This window comes from Pteropus medius, unplaced genomic scaffold (assembly GCF_902729225.1).
Source record: "Pteropus medius unplaced genomic scaffold, Ma_sr-lr_union100, whole genome shotgun sequence".
Classification (NCBI taxonomy): Eukaryota; Metazoa; Chordata; class Mammalia; order Chiroptera; family Pteropodidae; genus Pteropus; species Pteropus medius.
In genome coordinates, this window is record NW_024342474.1 from 1,561,704 (window position 1) to 1,580,416 (window position 18,713).

The 18,713-nt window shown below is 48.8% G+C and overlaps 3 protein-coding genes and 1 long non-coding RNA gene across 23 annotated transcripts in view; 3 read left to right on the forward strand and 1 right to left on the reverse strand.

Annotated features, from left to right (window-relative positions):
* Positions 1-10,581, forward strand: part of KIF5A (kinesin family member 5A) — a 44,521-nt gene extending 33,940 nt beyond the window's left edge. For 3 of the 8 annotated variants that reach the window (XM_039865774.1, XM_039865777.1, XM_039865780.1), the window contains 10 exons: positions 298-416; positions 2,272-2,369; positions 3,431-3,527; positions 3,889-4,032; positions 6,534-6,680; positions 6,871-6,909; positions 7,488-7,601; positions 7,972-8,242; positions 8,414-8,517; positions 8,710-10,581. In XM_039865774.1, the coding sequence (XP_039721708.1) occupies positions 298-416; positions 2,272-2,369; positions 3,431-3,527; positions 3,889-4,032; positions 6,534-6,680; positions 6,871-6,909; positions 7,488-7,601; positions 7,972-8,242; positions 8,414-8,517; positions 8,710-8,790 (1,214 nt within the window). In that variant the 3' untranslated portion in view covers positions 8,791-10,581. Of the gene's footprint in view, positions 1-297; positions 417-2,271; positions 2,370-3,430; positions 3,528-3,888; positions 4,033-6,533; positions 6,681-6,870; positions 6,910-7,487; positions 7,602-7,971; positions 8,243-8,413; positions 8,518-8,709 lie in introns of those variants that run through there. The other 5 variants (XM_039865779.1, XM_039865778.1, XM_039865776.1 and 2 more) reach the window with 4 other exon arrangements.
* Positions 410-11,632, reverse strand: LOC120604965 (uncharacterized). 3 transcript variants are annotated; one of them, XR_005653463.1, is made up of 5 exons: positions 11,549-11,632; positions 11,318-11,363; positions 3,411-10,974; positions 1,724-2,406; positions 410-617 (listed from the first exon to the last, which is right to left on the reverse strand). It is a non-coding gene; the product is annotated as an uncharacterized LOC120604965 (long non-coding RNA). The 3 variants fall into 3 exon arrangements; XR_005653461.1 differs by lacking the exon at positions 410-617 and having other exon boundaries at positions 1,304-2,406; XR_005653462.1 differs by lacking the exon at positions 410-617 and having other exon boundaries at positions 1,304-2,406; positions 11,534-11,603.
* Positions 11,633-11,791: 159 nt separating this feature from the next.
* On the forward strand, positions 11,792-16,819 carry DTX3 (deltex E3 ubiquitin ligase 3). Of its 10 annotated transcripts, none has more exons than XM_039865813.1 (7): positions 11,793-11,928; positions 12,508-12,775; positions 13,239-13,303; positions 13,493-13,567; positions 13,911-14,640; positions 15,551-15,768; positions 16,105-16,819. In XM_039865813.1, the coding sequence occupies exons 4-7, from the start codon at positions 13,539-13,541 to the stop codon at positions 16,178-16,180; spliced, it is 1,053 nt and encodes a 350-aa protein (XP_039721747.1). In that variant the 5' UTR covers positions 11,793-11,928; positions 12,508-12,775; positions 13,239-13,303; positions 13,493-13,538; the 3' UTR covers positions 16,181-16,819. The 10 variants fall into 10 exon arrangements, with proteins under 10 accessions (XP_039721745.1, XP_039721744.1, XP_039721747.1 ...); XM_039865806.1 differs by having other exon boundaries at positions 12,508-12,705; XM_039865814.1 differs by having other exon boundaries at positions 12,508-12,628.
* Positions 16,820-17,142: 323 nt separating this feature from the next.
* Positions 17,143-18,713, forward strand: part of ARHGEF25 (Rho guanine nucleotide exchange factor 25) — a 7,160-nt gene continuing 5,589 nt past the window's right edge. The window contains exons 1-2 of one of the 2 annotated variants that reach the window (XM_039865798.1): positions 17,143-17,337; positions 17,627-17,741. In XM_039865798.1, the coding sequence (XP_039721732.1) occupies positions 17,239-17,337; positions 17,627-17,741 (214 nt within the window). In that variant the 5' untranslated portion in view covers positions 17,143-17,238. Of the gene's footprint in view, positions 17,338-17,626; positions 17,742-18,429 lie in introns of those variants that run through there. The other variant, XM_039865799.1, reaches the window with a different exon arrangement.

An 18,713-nucleotide genomic window follows, 5' to 3' on the forward strand; every position in this document is an offset into this window, starting at 1 on the left:
TCCTTACCTGAAATCCAGCTCCCTGCCTCCTTCCTGCCAGGTCCAGCCTCAGCCCCGGGCTGGACGGCCAGCTGAAGGACGAGGCGGGGGGTGGGGAGGTGGGGAGTGGCTCTTCTGAGTTGTTGGTGGTGCGATCTCTGGTGAGAGAGTATGTGGAAGGGGAGCAGGGAGGGTAGACGAATAAGGGGGTCGTTCACTTTCCACCTTACTTTCTAGCCGCTGCCCTTGACTTTGGGACCTTGGCTTTGGGGGAGGCTCCAGGCTCCCCAGACCTTCTAATCCTCCTTGTCCTTTAAGTTCCCTTCAGAGGTACAGCATTTCAGAGAAGCTACTTCACCCTGAGCCTAGTAGTTGCACTCACTCAGCCTGTGGTCTTAACTGCATCCCCGTCGTTGGCTGGAGTGATGGTGTTTGCTGTAAGTAGGGGTTATCTTTGACTAAAGGGATAGCTCAGGAGCTCTTGTCCTGCGGACATGATGGTGGAGAACTTTAGAAGCAGGAAACTGCTGTAGAGGGTGTGGCCTGGAAATCCAGAGAAGGCCAAAGAGGCCGTGCATCTCCTTTCCTGAGGATATCTCTGGTAGAGGAAGCACAGCTATTACCCGCTTCTCTTAGATCTGGAATGGGAGAGATGCAGTGACCTTGAATGTGATAGGCAATATTTTATAAATCAACTTCTTTGAATTGTTTTAGTTATGATAGGGTTGTATAGGTGGAAGGGAGTGAAGAAGAATAGTTTTTGTCACATTCTTAATTTGTGGTTTATAATGTTGTTTGTGGTCTGTCAACTCCTCTTTGTTTGTGGTTCTGTGAACCGTTCCCAGCTCCCTGGGTTTTACTGTCTTATTAGTGAGTACTCAGTCTAAGGCAGTTGGTATGGGTAAGGCTGATAGAGGGCTGCCTCTTATATATACCTTCCAGATGTCTCATCTGTCCTTTGGGAAGCTTAATAAGGAGGGTTTTCCTTTAGTAAGAATCGAGAGAATTACACATAAGACCTGCCTCAGCTTCCCTAGGAATATGTACTTTAGCTTTAACATCCCACCCTCCAGCCAACACACAATTCCTTCAAGTGTCTAGAATAGAGAAATTCCTTGAACATATGTCTTAGTGATGATTCAGCCTGCTTAACAGCAGATGAAGAGGAGGCATGAAGAATTATAGCTGAATTTTAGGTTGGGAATCTCAAGTGGCTTTTTTTTTTTTCTCTCCTGGAGGATTATGTTCTGTCCTCCTTTTCTACTGACAATGAGAGGAGCTGCAGAGTATTGGATTTAGGTTAGACTGTACTTCATAACCTCTGTTGAATGATCAAGTAGGCAAAACATCCATTTATTCAGTTAATAAACAATTCAGGACCACTATGTGCCAAATATTTTGCTAGCTAGGCACCTGAGAGACACAGGCGATTAGAACTAGTCCTTGCCCTGGAAGAGATCACAATCTAGATGGGGAACTTAACATAAACTAGTGCACTATCAAAGGTGGGTGAAAGATACTGTGGCAACATTGGGGGAAAGCACATCTCCCTGAGGTTTCTTAGTACAGGAACTCCCTTTCCACCTTGAATTAGCAGGTTGCTGATACTGGGGGCTGAGGAGAGCATGTGATAACTTGCATCGTTTGGGTTGTGGGTTGGCTTGACTTTAGTGAACAGACACCTGATGAGGTCATATCCTCTGCCTGCCTGCATTCCCTCTGAAATCAGCTGCTTTCCTCTTACCTTACACCTGGGCAGCTGGAGACCTACTGCAGAGAACTGGGTCAGAGTGGTCTGGAAGGACTGGTCCTGTTTGTAAAGAGATGCTTCCTGCAGAATATGGACATTTCATTCTTGTTGCTTTTGACCCCTCAGAGTCTCATTAACTCTCTTGTATGCTTTAAGAATGCCTTTTGTTTTGTTTTTAATGGAGCGTGGAACTGTTTGTCTTGAGTGTCTTGAGTCTGCTGAGGGTAATTTTTTTTCTCTAGAATTTCTCACAGCTTTAAAAATAGTCCTGAGTTGCTTACAGGGTTTGCCTGATATAAAATAATTGTTGTGAACATGAAGTTCCATGGGGGTGGATGTGTGAGGGTTGCTTACTGCAGTCCTTTTTGGGCAGCAGAAGAGGTCAGACACATTCTCTTACCTCTGTCAAGCGAATGCATAACCAGTGTTTTTAAAGGAATGAGATTTGAGTTGCCTTTTTCTGACTCTTTCCCAGACATAGTGTATGAATAGCTCTCTACACCCCTACTTACTGCCTCCCTATTCTTGTTTTGGCTTATCAGATCAATGAGCTCAGCCAGGTGCCTCCCCCGGTGATGCTGCTGCCAGATGACTTTAAGGCCAGTTCCAAGATCAAGGTTAACAATCACCTTTTCCACAGGTATGTGGGAATTCTTGCCCTTCTCACATCAACCTTCCTAGAAAAGAATAAATAATTTTAAGAGTTAAGATTCAATGAGTTGAAGATAGATAGATAGATTGATTGATTGATTGATTTTTGCATTGACGTTTTTAATTATTGTGGATTTTTGAGACAGGCTCTTTGAGTTACTAAAGTATGCTATTTTTAAATTTCTGTTCAATTTTACATGAGCTATCCTAACTCACCTGGTTTACCTCCAAATGAGTTGAAGGTAGATTTAGAAGGCAACTTACAAATTGTATTGTCTAACCTCCTTCCTAGTGCAGAAATTCAGTACTGTACAAAGAAACCATTAAAATAATTTTCAATGTTCCCTACACCTTATATGTATGTACTAGTTTATCTACTCTTGCCTAGGAATTCCGTAGAGTAAATACATTTAGATGCCATTACCATTAGTTTCTGATAGGGACCCCTTGAAAAAAATGCTTGAGTCCCCAAAGCCAGGGGTCCCCAACCCCTGGGCCACAGATCGGTATAGGTCCATGGCCAGTTAGGAACTGGGCCGCACAGCAGGAGGTGAGCAGCAGGCAAGCTAGCGAAACTTCATCTGTATTTGCAGCTGCTTCCCAGCACTAGCATCACCGCCTCAGCTCTACTTCAGATCATCAGGCATTAGATTCTCATAGGAGCACCAGTCCCTGATGCCAAAAAGATTGGAGATCACTGCTCTCAGCCCTCCAAGATGGTACCATTCAAAACAGTAACACCTGTTGACACTTTTAAGATGTTTCTAACTTCTTGAGATTTGGGAAATGCTGTGTGGATGGGCAGTAAATTTTGATCCTACTTCATCCACTTACTAGTTCTGTGACTTAAGCAGGTCACTCAAGGACCCTGAGTCACAGCTTCCCCTTCTATAAAATGGGAATAATATACTTTTTAAAGGACCTCATAAGGATTTTATGAGAATCAAATAAGGTAATAAGTGTAAAGGTGCTTTATAAACTGTCAAGCTGTATATAAATGTAAAATAATATTCTTACTTTGTTTTCTTACCTTGAAAACTTCCATTTCAGAGAAAATCTGCCCAGTCATTTCAAGTTCAAGGAGTATTGTCCGCAGGTCTTCAGAAACCTCCGTGATCGTTTTGGCATTGATGACCAAGATTACTTGGTGAGAGTCTTATGGGCTGAGGGTAGCCCTTTCTCTCTAACAACTGGGGAATCCCTGTGACAGTCATGTTTTGAAGAATTAAGAACCTTGGCGAGGATGATTCTTTACATTTTTGTTGTCACAGGCATCTTCAACAACTGGTAAAGCTATAAACCCTGTCGTTAGGGGGGAAATGTAGATACGTTAAAAATTTTGTTCCACTTTCAGTCTACATATGGACACCAGATTAACAACCCTTGCTCAGCCTCTTATACCAGGATTTTATCCACTTTCAGACACGTTTAGTGGACCATTATCCTGCGACTTGTATCTCCATATAAAGGGGGAGGAAAAGAGCCTCTCACCTATTCTGTGTCCCCAGGTGTCCCTTACCCGAAGTCCTCCAAGTGAAAGTGAAGGCAGTGATGGCCGCTTCCTTATCTCCTATGATCGGACTCTGGTCATCAAAGAAGTATCCAGTGAGGACATTGCTGACATGCATAGCAACCTCTCCAACTACCACCAGGTCAGGCTTCTCTCCAGCCCCATGCTTTCTCTCCTCTCCCTACTCATAGCACAGTTGCTGGAGCACATAAGGAGACTTCCTATCCCTTTTCCTCTCTACAACCCATTTTTTCTCTCCAAGAAGCACTTGGCATCATGTTTCTGAAAAACAAGAAATTTCAACAAAAGAGCCTCTGCATACTTATTTGTGTTTGACTAAATAGAAGAATTTGGATGTGTTCCTTCTCATTTGATACTTAACAATCTAAAACCATTATGGATTGATACATAAAGGGCACAAGTATAACAAAGTGTAAACTATAGACTAAGTCAAAATTAAATGAAGTGTTAACACCAAATATACTGTCAGGAATAAATGCAGTTTGGGGAGAAACCTGGGATAAGTGCACAATTGAGATAAATTGGAGGGTAGAAGTCATGATCATATCCAGCCCTGAATTGGATTAGGAAAGCTGTTCTGTCTGATTAGATTAACCTGGCATGTGAAGTTTCTGGAATACTTTGGTTATAAAAACACTGCCTGCATGTCTTTCTATGGAAGAAAAACCTCACTAAAATCAATGAGCAAGGAATAAATGAGAGACTCTAAAAGGAAGCTTTGGTTTATCCGACAAATACTGTCTATTATTACTATGCCCTATGTTAGGTGGTGGAGAAAGAAGTGAATGAAATGTTGTGGCCCTTGAGGATCTCTTGGCAGAGTCCAGGGAGCTAGCATTAGCACACAGTAAGATGTATGCTGCGGCAGAGGTAGAGGTAGGTTCGGAATGCTCTGGGGGTTCAGAGGAAGAGCATCCCAACTCACTAGGGGAAGGAGGTACATTTGGGAGGCACAAAGAGAGTATTTTAGAGGGAATATCATAGGAGTTGATTCTTGAAAGACTGGTAGGGCCTAACCATGGGGCAGTGTGGAAGAGAGCATTCCACGCAAAGAAAAACAGTACTTATAAAGGCACAGAAGCATGAGAGAGCTTGGTGTTAAGGAACTACAAGAAATTCAGTGTGGCTAGGATATGTTATTGTGGAAAACTTATTAGGAAGAAGTCAGATTATGAAGGGTTATATAAACAACACAAAGAATTTGGACTTTATCCTGAAGGAGGTTTGCAGGGGGGTGATATGTATGCTATTTATAAATATCCCTGTGACAGCATTTTAGAGGATGGATAGGGAGGAGAGGGATATTGGGAGTGGAGATACCAGTTAGGAGGTAATTACAATAGTCTAGGTGAGGATAAGGGCCTGGAGGAGCAATGGCAATGAAGATGAAAGGAAAGACTTAGAGGAGAATTGTGGGAATTAAGGCAAAGGTGCCTTCGAATTCCTGGTTGGGGTTAACTGGGGGCCCATTCACCAACCGTTGGGAAGCAGAAAAAGAAACAGGTTTTTGCAGGAAGACAGTTCTGATTTAGACATGTTGAGTTTGGGGTTTCTGCAGTTCATACAGATATCAATGTCCAGTAAGTGACTGGGGGAATGGACTTCAGGAAAGAGGATTAGAATAAGAGTCTAGATTTGAGAGTTATTGGTGAAGAGATTGCAATTAAAGCCGAGTATAGATAAGATTATTGAAGGAAAGTGTGGAGTGAAATGAAAAGAAGGTTGAGGACAGAACCTTAAGGAGCACCTAGAGAAAGAGCCCATAAAGAAGACTAAGAGTCAATGGATGCTTTTAATTATTTATGCCCTACTTTGTTCCATACAGGATTTGAAGATAGAGAGGAGGGGAATCAGAAAAGGGGTCTAATAGGAGCTGAGGGTGAAGAGAGTTTCAAGGAGAGACTGGTTAGTAGTATCAGTTGATATATGACAATGACTAGATACTCATTGGATTTGTCAGCTGAAGGATTTCGGGGAGGGAGGAGTAGAGAGATTTCAGAGGAGAAATGCAAATTAAGTCTCATTTTACTGGTTTGAGGTATAAATAAGAGAAAGTGAATTGATTGCTAACTACTTTTCTGAGAAGGTCGGCTATGAAGAGAAGTAGGCAGCAATACTGAGAGAGATAGTAGCATTGAAATAGGAATAATTTTTTAAGAATCCAAGTGATAGGCCATCTTGCAAACATTTTTACTAAGGGAATCAAATCTAGCCCACCAGGAAACATTGGTCTAGATAAAATCAGTTCATTGATAAACAGATATCATTTCTAGTCTTGGTTCTGTGACCATTTGCATATAAAGAGGGTCTAAATTAAGGATAATACCTATGTTCCCATTCCCCATCTCAAAAAAATGATAAAAGATGATAAATATGAAATGTGAAAACACATTTTAAAATGGAGACATTATGTAAATGAATTAATCAGAGATGAGGGTTCAGAAACTGCAGGGATAACCAGAGGAATCTTTAGAAAGCTCTTACCACTTTTGATCTTCTCATAACCTCTCTTCTTGAAGTTTTCTGCCTACTCTGGAATGGTAATGTTTGACTGTCCATCCCTGGGCTGTTTGTGTATCTGCTGCTCAGCCTCACTCCATTGCTTCCTCCCTTCCACCCCAGTACATTGTGAAGTGCCATGGCAGCACGCTGCTGCCGCAGTTCCTGGGGATGTACCGGGTTAGCGTGGACAATGAAGACAGCTACATGCTTGTGATGCGCAACATGTTTAGCCACCGTCTTCCTGTGCACAGGAAGTATGATCTCAAGGTAAGGAGAAGATAGCTATGGTGGAGGGGGAAGGTGCTGTTTGCCTGAGAGTGGGGAAGGGACCAGGAAGGCACTGGATGATTCATTTTAAAGGAAAGAAGGCTATGAGTTTGAGTACTCATCTTAGGAGCTAGATCTTGACTGTTCGTTATGCCTGTTCTGCTGATTTTGTTTTCGGGTCTCTCCACAGGGCTCTCTAGTGTCCCGGGAAGCCAGCGATAAGGAAAAGGTGATATTAACTTTAGGGCAAGGGATGGGGAAGGCAGCTCAAAGGGATCTTCTTAGGATAAAGAGGCAGGGATTACTAGGTATTTATTCTTATGTTAAACCCCTGACAAGAAGAGAGGTGTAAACTTGTACCAATCCAGGGATTGTGTGGGTGGGATAGTGGGAACAGCCGCTTTGTAACTGGCATGGGTTTTCCATTTGGAAGGTTTATGGATGGGTGAGGATGTCAGACTTGAAGAACAAAATGCTTACCTTCCACCTCCCACTCTGGGCTCTCCTATTCAAGCAGCTATTTTTGCTTAAGAAGAAGAAAGAAAAGTCAAGAGGACCTTGACAGAAAGCATAAGCAGAAAGTAGTGGAGTGTGATTTGGGGTACAGCACAGTGCCTGAGTCTGGGGAAGCCACTGGAAATAAGAACAGACTTGGGCAGCATTCCAGTGTGGAGTCAGATGAGAGACAGGATGTAAGATCTCACTCCTAGAAGCCACTGAGTTGGAGACAGAGCCCTAGATAGAACAGTGTTTTCAGACCTTGAGGGAAGGAGTATATTCCCAAGATGTCCCTTTACCTATTCTCAGGTTAAAGAATTGCCCACCCTTAAGGATATGGACTTTCTCAACAAGAACCAGAAAGTTTACATTGGGGAAGAGGAGAAGAAAGTATTTCTAGAGAAGCTAAAGAGAGATGTGGAGGTGATGATCGGGGTGCTTGGGGAAGTGGCTTTGTTTCATTTGCTCCCCTCTGGGCTTTTGTCTCTCCTTCACAATATGAAGGAACTTCTCCCCTTCCCTTTATTATTTGGGTTCTCTGCATGTGGGGGAGTTGGGTATGAGACATGGAAACCCCCTAGCGGTGACTCATGGAGGGGGTGGCTGGATGAGCTAAAAGGATCATATTAGACACTAGGACATTTAGGTACCAGAAGATGTTGGTATATTCCCAACCCTCAATTTTTACACATCCTCTCCCCAGGAGAGTTCCAGAAATTCGGGTGGAAGTATAAGGGTGGCACCTGGGAGTGGAGACGGAGATCTGGGTGTCTGATTTATCCGTGGGTCTCAGTTCCTAGTACAGCTGAAGATCATGGACTACAGCCTTCTGCTGGGCATCCATGACATCGTTCGGGGCTCTGAACCAGAGGAGGAGGGGCCTGTACGGGAGGAGGAATCCTCCGAGGGGGATGGGGACTGTGGCCTGACTGGACCTCCTGCTCTGGTGGGCTCCTATGGCACCTCTCCTGAGGGTATCGGTGGCTACATCCATTCCCATCGGCCCCTGGGCCCTGGAGAGTTTGAATCCTTCATCGATGTCTACGCCATCCGGAGTGCTGAGGGTGAGAGAGATCCTGGAAATTTTAAGGGTGGGGAGTGTAGTTCTTAGGGGACAGAAACCAGGGTGGTGGGTGGAGAGCCTGGTTAACTTTTCGGAACAGATCTGACTGGTTCCTGGGGAGAAGAAATTGGGACTATACTTGCTCTTCATTGCTCTTCATTGCTCTCCCCAGGGGCCCCCCAGAAGGAGGTGTATTTCATGGGCCTCATTGACATCCTGACACAGTATGATGCCAAGAAGAAAGCAGCTCATGCAGCCAAAACTGTCAAGCATGGGGTGAGGGTTCCCTAGGGGCTTTCCTTTCCTGTCTGGACTATTCTTTGAGAAGACAGCCTCTTGTGCCAGAGCAATGGGCTGGCAAAAGGATCAAGGGTTGGGTATGGTAATGATGTGGAGTGGAATGGAGGTCGGGGAACGGAGAAGAATGATGGTTTGGCCTGACACTATGTTCCATATCTCTTCTCACAGGCTGGGGCAGAGATCTCTACTGTCCATCCTGAGCAATATGCTAAGCGATTCCTGGATTTTATTACCAACATCTTTGCCTAAGAGGCTCTGGTGACTGCTGCTTAATGTTCAGTGTGGTAGGGTTCTGAGAGGCTTGGGGGAATTGTGGATATTCTAGCCACTACTTCTCTTCCTCTTTGCTAAATTCAGGCTATAGGCTCCTTCCATCTAGATAACTCCATCTTGTTGAGTAGGCTCTCTTGGCCCTCAGAAATACATCATCCTTTCTCTCCTTTGTCCAGTTTTCTTCCTCTTCCTCCTCTCCAGGAATTCCCCTTGCTTCATTAGAGTGTTTATGTTGACTCTTTCCAAGTGCCTTGATCTTTGTAAAATGTCCTGTTGTTTCTATAACATAGGAGGAGCTAGGGGAAGGGGGTTGTTTGCCATCATCAGCACCCGACTGGACAGATGGACCTGGCTCAAGCAACTACTCTGGATGCACTTTGCTGCGTGGGATGGACTAAGAGTGTCTGAATTTTGCTGATAACTGTATAGAACTCACTGTGGCATGCTTCCTTCCAGTAGGCCCTGGGATGGAAGACTCAAGATACTACGGATGTGGGTGCGGGAATGCACACATACGATGAGACATGCCAGTCTTACATGGAAGGGGGTGGAGAGAGGTCAGCAGGCTGGGACCTCACGGAGGTGGACTCTTGTGATTATGCAGGGAACTGGAGGTCTCCATCAAGGATTAACGACTCTCCAATCTCTTGCCTCACCCGACTTCCACCCTCTATCCCTGTACTTCTGGGTGCAGGAGTCCAGAAATGGATAACCAAAAAGTGTTCAAGCCAGGGTGAAGGTGTTTGGCTGTTGCTGCTCTTCCCCAGGACCTAATATCCCTCCTGGTGCTGGAACCTTTCAGTGTGGATATGGCCATTTCTTGAGGCTAGGATAATGGGCCAGGGTTATAAGGTTCATCCCCACATTAAATTTCTTTTCTTCATGTCTAGCCATCCCTGAGGTTTTATTCTCAGAAGGGAATAGCTCTATCTGGGTCAACACTGGTCATTTCAAGAGGATGGAGATCTCAAATATGGGAACCTATTCTACCCCCCAAGATGTGTGTACCTAGCATACATCCCGCATTCATTCTCAAACCCTTTTCCCCATTGATTTTATTCTGTTTTCTTCTGTCCTGTCTATACTGCTACTTTGTCATCTTCACTCTCCACCCCCAGAGAGGAGTCAGAGCCATAACTCAATCACCTGGCCTTTTCCAAAGATAATTGATTTGATGTGTGATATTCTCAATATAGAGGACTATGATGACCCCAGGTAGCATCCTCCCCTCCTGCCAATGCCTTTAGGGCTAATGCAGCCATTCTTGCTATCTTCCATACCCCTTAAGGCTTCTACTTTTTTTTTTTTTTTTTTAAACACAAAGTGGGCACCAGCAGCTGGCCTGTGGGGATGCAGAGATTCTTTGCTCTGTATCTGGCTGGACTGATCTGACTCACAAGAAGTCATGAGATCATAAAGAAGAATTCCTTTCTCTCCTCCATCTTCTGCTCCAAAGGAAGTAACAAGAAGAGTCCCCAGTTAAAAACTGGCACCCCTATGATACCTTTCCATCTGGAGCCTGATGGATCTTTTTCATTCCAACCGTCTACCTTTCCCCTGTTGGATGCAATAAAACTCCATGACACCAGCAACTGTTCTTTAGGAATGGGTTTTCTAACTATGTGGCTGATGTATCATGAGCAGTATTTCAGGCCTTCATTTGTTGCTTCTGATTTTCATCATCTTTCTTTTATTAATTAATAGAAAAGATCTTGTGTATTTACCCCCATTGCTGTAACTATATAGAAATTAAATTATTGAACCCAAGTGCCTCTATTTTTTTCCCTTTTCTGAAGAAGCATGTTTTTAGGGGTACAGGGACCAGATGAATTCTGATCTTTAAGGCGTTGGGCCCCTAACTAAGGGTGTGGGTTTCTAGATAGATGGCTGTGAACTTAAAAGTTTGTGAAGGTTGTACATGAGAATGAAAACTTACTCTCCAACTTTGTGGGCCTTCAGCTATAGAGGGCCCAGGGAGAACTGAGAAGATGTGACCCTCCCTCTTCCCCCCAGGGTTCTGGGCTTGGTCACACCCCCAACTCTGTAAAGGTGACTGAGTCTCTCAACCCAGGAACTAAAATAGAAGGAATTTCAGTGTTCCTCCAGGCTTCTTGGGAAAGATGTCTTCTGCCTGGAGGTCAAGAAGAGTACAGCAGGGTCCTGGGAAAGAGAAGAAAGTGACCAACCCTCCAGCCCAGAAAGGGAGTGAAGAGAGGGGGTGGACAGACAGAGGTTGTTGCCAGTTTAAGAGATCCAGTATTGCTTGGCCAGGGAGGTCTTGGCTGGTGGAAAAACCTGGCTTGATGTGGCCCCAGGGAAGTGAGTTGGACTGGAGGCGGAGATTGCTCATGTGGGAAGCAGAACTGAGCAGAGCTTTTTTTCGTTAACTCTATTTGAACCGTAGACACCACCACCACCCCAAGACACTTGTTAAACACATTCACTTCCCATTCTGCACCAACCTCAGTATCCCCGTTTGTAGAAAGCGATCAGAGGCACTTACCATACCCATCTGGGGGCGGGTCGTGGAGGTCACAGAAGGTAACAATCTAGGAAAAGGCAAAAGATGAGGGAGGGGATTTAAATAGTTTAGTCCTGGGGTTTATTTTTTAGATCCAATGCTTTGCTTTTCACTATGACTCTTCCCATCCCATATTCCTCAAAGGCCCTTCTAGCACAAGGATCACAAAAATTGTCCCCCTCCTCCCCATCTACCTACTCCGACACTACTCACGAGCTACCAAAATCTGCCACGCAAAAGAAGAGGGCTCCTCCGGGAGCGGGCAGCGAGAAAGGTGGCATCGCTAAAGGATTTAACCTCCTACTTTCAGTTCCACGACGCCACACCCTCCCTCCAGACTGGGAGGGTGCCTCCATTTTTGTTTGGGGGTGGAAGGGCAGGGGCTCGTGAACAGAAGAGGTCAAAGGAAACAGTGATTGTCACCTGGGAGGGGGAAGGGGGTGCAATCCTCCTTCCCGTTCCCTCAATCTGCATCCCTTGCATACTACCCCCCACCTTCTCGGGGTCTCCCCCCCTCCTTGTTGCTAAGGCCCAGGCCGTCATCCCAGCAACAGCCTCAGTCATGTGACCGGCAATGGCGGCGCTGACGAGAGGTAGGGTAGCCTGGCGCCTCTATACCACGAAAACTTCACACGTTTCTGCTGTCAGGTGCCCCCTCCTCCTCCTCTTTGCTCCGCGCGCGGCACCGAGGGGCCCCCATCCACGCCTGGCGGATCCTCTTTCTGTCATCCTCCAGCCTTGGCCTCCATTTGGGGGTTCTGGGGACCGCGATCAGGCCGACAAGCACCCACACCCAGTAGTTGGGCTCCAGGGGTTCCGCGAGAGGGGGATGTGGGGAGTTGGTTCCGGGTCGGGTCTTGCAGGAGGTCATGGGGGGAGGGGTGAAGCAGCCTCAGTGGATGCCCCCAGGGACCCTTGCCCTTCCTGGCTGCCCCTGCCGCCAGTCTGAGTCTGGAGGAAGGGACTGGCCCTGTGTCCAGCCTGAGTAGCCCCAGAGGAATCAAGAGACCCAGCATAAACTGTGGCCCCGCCTCCCTTTTCTGTGCCAGCAGGACTTGGAGCTAAGGACGCCTAGGTCCTGGGTTCTCTCTGATGGGGGTTGGGGGGTGTTTCACTTAGATACAGTATGAACTGAGGCTCTAGGGTTCCAGTTTCACTTTCTGAATCTCCAGGTGCATCTGGCCTTGAAGGGACTATGATGGAGGCACAAATGGAGAGCCACTCCCCTTGGGATCAGTCAAGGAATTGAGGTCACCCTAATGGGTCCTCTTTCTATTTGAGCTGCATTTGGAGGTGTAGTAGAGACAGCTTTGTAGCTGAACATGGCAAGACTCAGGGGAAACCTCAGACTTCTCCAGCGGATCCCCTGTGTGAGCCCACCCCTTCCTAAATGCAGACTAGGTTGCTGACAGGCTTGCACGTGTGTGCTGGGTTTAAAAGGTGACAGTGAGAACTTTGTTATTGTAGGGCCTGCTGCCACTTAGTTTGCATTCCAGACTTCAGCAGAAGGGACTGGGTTAGCTCTCAAGGAAGACTCCCCAGCAACAGAGTCTGAATTATTTGGGAATGTGGAGCAGGGTGAGCAGTTGGGGAGCACAAGAAATATTCTTGTCTATGTAACCTGAGGGAGGTGGCAAGAAAGACCTCCATCTGTGTGGGCTTTTCCCTTCCTGACTTCTCTTATCTGTGCCCTAGGCTTTCTTGAGAGCCTCAGTGCTGGGGAAGAAAAAAGGAAAGTTAGCATGTTGAAATTCCTTCTTTAGCAACTTGGGAAAAGGCTGGGAATAGAATTCTACAGGCGAGGAGAGGAGATGGAAGAGGAGTTTTTGTTTTGTTTCTGGGCTGACTGGGGAAAATAGTAATATTTGTTATCGTAACCCTTTACCCTCCCCCCTTTCCCCAGTCCTGGTCAGCTGAGTGTGGAAATAGAGGGATTTCTGCTGCTATCATCGTCCATGGGCTTTCCAGGTATCCGTCTCCCAAGGGAACCTCAACCGGCACCTTTAAATTGGTTTCCTCCATTCTATGTTCCAAGTAACCCCATACCCAGTAATTTATATCCAGGTTCCCTTCTCTGTTATGTGGGCTGCTGGGTTGGGGCATGTGGGAATGAGGGAGGGGTTTCTCACTTACCCTCTTTTCCTGTCCACCTGCCAGGTCACACCACCTACAAGTAGAGAGCAGGGACAGAGAGAGAGCCTGCATGCCATTTCTAAGCTCTTCAGGATCAAAGTGAGCAAAAAGAAGGGTCAAAAAGTCTCCCTTTCTTTTATAGAACCCAGTTTTCACAGGGGTGGGGGGCAGATTACTTCCATGATCTTGGGAGGAGTGGAAGGAGCACCAAAACTAATGTTTGGCTTAGATGAGAATAATAATGTTAGAGAAACTTCAGTGAGTGCTGGGGTTTGAAAGAGAAGAGATAGAAAATGAACTTGGGGGAAGAGTTGGGGGTTGGACTTTGAGAGAGTAGAGGTTGGAAAGAAACCTGAAGTAGGAGGCAGTGATATTTGTCAAATGGGGACCCCACACCCTGAGTCCCTTTCACCCTGGGGGCAGTGTCGTTCGTCCTGTCCAGAATGGCAGCCTGTGGAGGCACCTGCAAGAACAAAGTGACTGTCTCCAAGCCTGTGTGGGACTTCCTGAGCAAGGAGACCCCAGCCCGGCTGGCCCGGCTTCGGGAGGAGCATCGTGTATCCATCCTCATAGATGGCGAGACTTCTGACATCTATGTTCTCCAGCTTTCCCCGCAGGGCCCTCCCCCGGGTCCTCCCAATGGGCTCTACCTGGCCCGGAAGGCTCTCAAGGGGCTGCTAAAAGAGGCAGAGAAAGAGCTGAAGAAAGCTCAGAGGCAGGGGGAGCTTATGGGCTGCCTGGCTTTGGGGGGTGGGGGGGAGCACCCTGAGCTGCACCGCCCAGGCCCACCCCCTCTCCGAGCAGCCCCGCTCCTGCCCCCAGGGGCACGGGGTCTTCCACCCCCTCCTCCTCCTCTGCCCCCTCCTCTTCCTCCCCGCCTTCGGGAGGAGGCAGAAGAGCAGGAGAGCACCTGCCCCATCTGTCTGGGGGAGATCCAGAATGCCAAAACATTGGAGAAGTGTCGGCACTCTTTCTGCGAAGGCTGCATCACCCGGGCCCTACAGGTGAAAAAGGCCTGCCCCATGTGTGGCCGCTTCTATGGGCAGCTGGTGGGCAACCAGCCCCAGAATGGGCGCATGCTGGTCTCTAAGGACGCCACACTCCTACTGCCCAGCTATGAGAAGTATGGCACCATCGTCATCCAGTATGTCTTCCCACCCGGTGTCCAGGGGGTAAGGAGACTACAGCCTGCCCTTACCTTTTGGTTTTTACCAGGAGCTCATTCTCTGACCTAGGAAAGCTGGGGGGAGGGTGAGTGTGTTAGATGTGATACAGTCTTGCTGTTTCTCAGTAGCCCTTGAGCTAGCAGGTCCCTGTGAGACCCAACTTTTCCATCTCCACAACCCCAAGACACACATGAAAATCAGATGAGAGAAAGGAATTGAATACTATTTCCTAGATGAACTTGGATATCGACAGCTATTCTTGGCAGTGGTGAATTCTGTGGAGATGATGGCTCAGGTGCAGACAGGTGCAGCAAGAAGGGATCTGACCCTCCTAACAGAGCTGGGAGTGTTACTCCATTCCAGATTTATGAGAGGAAAATTTTGGTGCCAATGAAAGGTTAAAACAGGAGTGGTCAAAGCGCCTACACGTGTCTTTCTGTTTGAAAGAATAATTTCCAGTTCTGCTTTGCAGAGGGATGAGAAAGCTCCGAAGAAGAGTAATAGAAAAATGAAACAGATTAGACAGTGGAAGAAGCATTGGGAGTGTTTTCAGGTGGAGAAGGGAAAGCTGAAAGATAAATTATTCTCAGTCTTCACATTTCTGTTGAGTTATCTGGAGAATAAGGACCAGCTACCTTCCATCACTTCTGAGAATTCATTTGTTGCTGGATTGAGACTTGAGAGGTTGAGATGGGGAGAAGGAACCTCTTAACAATAGGATTTTGTCCAGAAACAGGCTCCTGCTGCCCAGACCTCAGAGTCTCTACTTCCCTGAAAGGCTGTCAGCCTGTTGCTGCCCTGTCAGCATTAGCTGGAGGTGCACAGACAAAAGGCTGGTCAGGATGACCCCCTATTGGCATCATGGCCTTAAGATGCCCAGCCGCTCACTGCCCACTTTGCTTCCCCCTCCTCCCAGGCTGAACACCCAAACCCAGGGGTCCGGTATCCTGGCACCACAAGGGTGGCCTACCTCCCGGACTGCCCTGAGGGCAACAAGGTGCTGACCCTGTTCCGCAAGGCATTTGACCAGCGTCTCACCTTCACTATTGGCACGTCCATGACCACAGGGAGACCAAATGTCATCACCTGGAACGACATCCACCACAAGACCAGCTGCACAGGGGGACCCCAGCTGTGAGATATTCCTTCATTTCTCTTCCCTTGGCTCCTCCCCTTCTGTCCATTTCCACTGAGGGAACATCAGCCCCTCTTTCTGGGAGCCTCCTAACTGGAGAGAACCACCCTCAAACGATTCAACTGTCTCTTCCATCCCAGGTTTCTCCTATATTCAACCTGGCCCTGATATGTCCAGCTTAACCTACAGAAATAAGCAGAATTAGGCTAAATTATCTTGGGTTTGAATTACCTTAGGGGAGGTGGAGAGGGGCCACAACGGGGTTGAGGTTGAGCATGGGAGTAATGCGAGTAAAGCCAAACAGCTAACCCCGACCCTCATTTCTTTGCTCCCAGGTTTGGGTACCCGGACCCCACCTACCTGACCCGAGTGCAAGAGGAGCTGAGAGCCAAGGGTATCACAGATGACTGAAGGACATCCCCTTTGCCAAGGCCCCTGCCTTTCTCCTCCACTAGGACCCAACGGAAGCCTCTGTTCTCCTCTCTCCTTCTGCCCGCCACATCCCAGGAGTAGGGGACCTGACTGACTGGGGAAGGAGTTCAGAGAGGGAGGGGGCAAGCCCTTCCCCTGTCCCCCACAGGCCAAGTGCTTCAGTGCAGTGTGAGCCACTCCCTTCTGGCAGAGGCTGATCTCAAGGCTCTGCTCTCCTCATCCCCTGTACATACTCCCAGTCCTCCTGCCCCCTCCATTGCCCTTGTCTTTTTCTGGTATGTGCTGTGCTCCAGTGACTAAGCTGAGAAAGGACCTGGGTGGGGAGGAGAGGGTCTCTTGAACACCCCACCACCACCACCACTGCTCCACTGCCGAACTTTGGAGGAGGGGAGGGGAATTTGGCTGGTGTGCGCCCCGTGGAGCCAGCCCTGTGTGTTCTTCAGAAGCAATTCTCCATCTACCTTGACCTTGTCCTTTCCTGTGTCTCTGTTCCTGTCAGTCTGTCTTTATTCTGCTCTTCTCTGCCCCCCTATAAGGAGCCTCCTTTACCCTGTTCTGGAATTGCCGCCAGACTGTAGCTTTTAATTTAATAAAAATAAAGTAAAATATGCAACTCTCCATGCTACACCCATTCTGTTCTATGGACAGGGTGGGGGTGGGGTGGGGTGGGGAGGAGGACCTGCTGATAAGGGGAAGGGGATGATGATCCGGAAATCCCACTGGGCCTCCCCAGTCTCTCTGCCTGCAGAGGTCCTGGGGAAACACATGTACTTAGTGGGCTCCATAATAACACTGCGAAGCCGCAGGTCACGCTTCAACATTAGAATTGGGATTAACAGGGGTTTGTTGTTGAAATACAGTTGTAAGACGGAACAAGCCTACCCCTTTTGAAAAGTTTGGCTGGGGTGGGAGTGGGGGCGGAGCCGGGCAGGGGGCGGATTCTGCAGTAGCAACTCCCCGGACGCACGCAGGCCTCAGAGCCCCCCAGTTTCCGTGCCCCCTCGGCCCTGAAACTTGGAGCTGGGTAGGGGTCCAGCATGAAGCCCCCGGACCGCCCCGTCCCTGGCCGCACTGACCGGATACTGGGGGTCATGGGGGGCATGCTACGCGCATGCGCCCTACCTGGGCAGGAGGGGGTAAGAAAGAGCGACTTTGGTGGGATTCGGGGTTCTTCTGGGGGCTTCAGGAGGGCTGCATCCCGTAACTCAATTTACTTGCACCCTGCAAAAAGAAATTCTGCAGGGCACTTGCAGGAATCCAAGAGTTCCATTAAGAGGTCTATAGCCACGTATTGGGTGAACCGTTCTCTCCATTCCAGCCTTGGCGACCCCTTTATAACACTGTGGATTTTGACAGCAGGAGGAAGGGGGAGTTCAAGGCTGGGCCTAGAGGGCAGGTTCCCTACTGTCTTTCTATCCCCCGCAGCCCCCGCAGAGAAGCCCTTTAGGGCCGCAGGGGACCGAGCCCGAGTCTGCCTGTACCGAGGGGGATAAGAGAGGGGAGAGCGAACGTGAGGCCCCCGCTTGGGCCCCGCTGCCCGGTAAGAAGCTGGCGATGGGGTGGGGCACAATTTGTCCTCCTGCGCAAAGTGGCGAATTCAAAAAAAATGCTCTTATTAGCATAAAGGTTCTCCTCTAATTTGCATGAAAACTATTTAATCGCTGAGACCTCCACGCTTCTCGCCCTCTAGTCCTGTATCTGTTCCCCACTCAGCGGGTCCTGAGCCCCTGCTGGCGGATTGTCCCCGCGCCCCACCCCTGGCCCCTCGCCAGGCCAGGCTCCAGGACTTCGCCTTAATTGGTGATTAGCTTCAGCTGGAGTCCCGGGGCCTGGCGGAAAGAAGGGTCTGGCGAGAGAGCGGCACCTGGACTGTGCTCCCCCCAAAGAGCTCCCTATTCACGCACCCCTTTTGGGAGTCATTGTCCACCCTTGCGCGGCTAGGGACAGTCTCAACCCCAGGACATCTTCGCACAGGCCAAGGCCGCATCTACGCGGCCCTTCACCACAGAGGTCGAGGAGCGACTCGGGCAGACCCTCGCCGCCCGGCTTAACCCCCGCACCCCAGCGTTCCGCAGTCAGAGCCCAAGATGCGGGAGGGAGGAGGAACCCAGGACGGGGGAGTCCAGGCTGCAGAGGAGGGGCCGAGGCGCTGGGGACGTGGAGTGGGAACTTGGTGGTGCCTGGGGGAGGGAGAATTGGGGCGGGAACCTGGCGCTGGCAGAAGGGAGAACTGGAGGGAGAGGGCGGAGCTGGGCTGCAGAGGCCCCTCCCCGCAGCAGGACCGCGGTGGGGCCTGTTATTCAGCTAGCCGCTCGGCTGGGACCCGCGCAGCGCCAGTGATTCCGGGAGTCGGCACCCGCCTCCTCCCCTGCCCGGGCCTAGAACCAACCCCCAACCAGAGAGGCCGGAGACAGCTGGAGCGGCTACCGCATCCCGGCCCAGCCTCCCCCACCACCCTTCCCCTCCCCGCTGGACATCTGGACCCTGGGCCCCGCACCGACAGGGTTCCGGA

Coding starts and splice junctions, on each gene's coding strand:
- DTX3 (XM_039865806.1), top strand. CDS start 12,658: ATGGCAAGACTCAGGGGAAACCTCAGACTTCTCCAGCGGATCCCCTGT. Junction 12,706..13,238: donor TTCTCCAGCGGATCCCCTGT/GTGAGCCCACCC, acceptor CCCTTTCCCCAG/TCCTGGTCAGCTGAGTGTGG. Junction 15,769..16,104: donor TGCACAGGGGGACCCCAGCT/GTGAGATATTCC, acceptor CTTTGCTCCCAG/GTTTGGGTACCCGGACCCCA.